General features: G+C 37.0%; 1 protein-coding gene across 1 annotated transcript; it reads left to right on the top strand.

Moving 5' to 3' along the window:
* Positions 1–93: 93 nt before the first annotated feature.
* On the top strand, positions 94–1,119 carry LOC109954079 (macrophage mannose receptor 1-like). The gene is made up of 4 exons (XM_020589498.1): positions 94–193; positions 289–428; positions 680–788; positions 902–1,119. Exons 1-4 carry the CDS (start codon positions 190–192, stop codon positions 1,117–1,119), a joined length of 471 nt encoding a protein of 156 aa, XP_020445154.1. The 5' UTR covers positions 94–189.
* Positions 1,120–1,307: the final 188 nt, after the last annotated feature.

Consider the following 1,307-nt stretch of genomic DNA (forward strand, 5'->3'; position numbering starts at 1 on the left):
CTGCTGTTCACCATACATCAAATCTAGTCTGGCATTTGATATAAAACTGAAATAAGTTAGTGAAGCTTTGTTTATTTTCTTTACCATTTTAGCTGGTTGGATGGCAGCCCAGTAACTTACACTGCATGGGAACAAAATGAACCCAACTTTGCTAACAATGATGAAAATTGTGTGACTATATACAAGAGCATGGGTGAGTTGAATGCATCCACACAGCAGGTTGGTTTTGTAAACATTAGCTATTAATTTTATCTTGTTCATTGTTCTTTCTAAACTCTGCACATTCAGGATACTGGAATGATATTAATTGTGGTATTGAGCTTCCCTCTATTTGCAAAAGAAGCAGTAATTTTATCAATACAACAATGGCCCCTACCACTGTTCCTAAAGGAGGATGTGCACCAGAGTGGCTGTCTTTCCAAGGAAAGGTAATGTGTAAATGTATGCATCACAGATTACTCCAATACAGTGCTGGACATTCTAGATGATATGCTTGTGTTTTATGAAAACAAAGCTATACTCCTACTGTCAGGATATGATTTAAACTTTCAGATGTACTTAAATCTGTTCTGGTAAAATATGTTTCCAAAATTAGATCAAGCTTGAGCAGCCAGACGCTGTCTTCTGTTTCTTTGCTTGTTATTCTAACACACACTGCATGTTCATCTTGTTTACACAGTGCTACAAAATTGTTGTGGGGCATGAGAATAAGAACTGGCAGGATGCTAGAACTTACTGCATAAACCAGGGAGGAAATCTGGTTTCTATTGCCAGCGAGACAGAGCAAGGTGAGCAACAAGTTGCTAATGTTCAAACACAACTTTTCTTTATGGATGTTTGCAAAGCTAATGTAAATAAACCTAATGTTTTAAGAGTTAATAATAGTTTGCTTCCTTTTTAGCATTCCTAACACAGATGTTGGGATACAGTGAGGATCTTTGGATCGGCATGAATGACGTCAACTGGGAGATGCACTTTGTGTGGACAGATGGCAAAGGAATTTCTTACACCAACTGGGCTAAAGGACACCCAGTATCAGTGCCTGATAGACATTCATTTGCTGATGAGGTTATTTCAACATTTATATCCAAACCTTGTTCTGTCTCTTTTGCACTGTAACTCAATAATGATAGTAGGTGCAGAGAAGATTATCAAAATTACCATGAGAAACTGTCACATCCACAAAAGTATAAGCTATTTTGCTGTCAAATTAGTCATGTTGTCTCCCATGGCATGAAGAAGCAAAGTGTCATGAGTGAAAGATTATCATTATCAAGTTTTTCTTAATTCAAGTGATAAAACTGTAT

This window comes from Monopterus albus, unplaced genomic scaffold (assembly GCF_001952655.1).
Source record: "Monopterus albus unplaced genomic scaffold, M_albus_1.0 scaffold3026.1, whole genome shotgun sequence".
Lineage (NCBI taxonomy): Eukaryota > Metazoa > Chordata > Actinopteri > Synbranchiformes > Synbranchidae > Monopterus > Monopterus albus.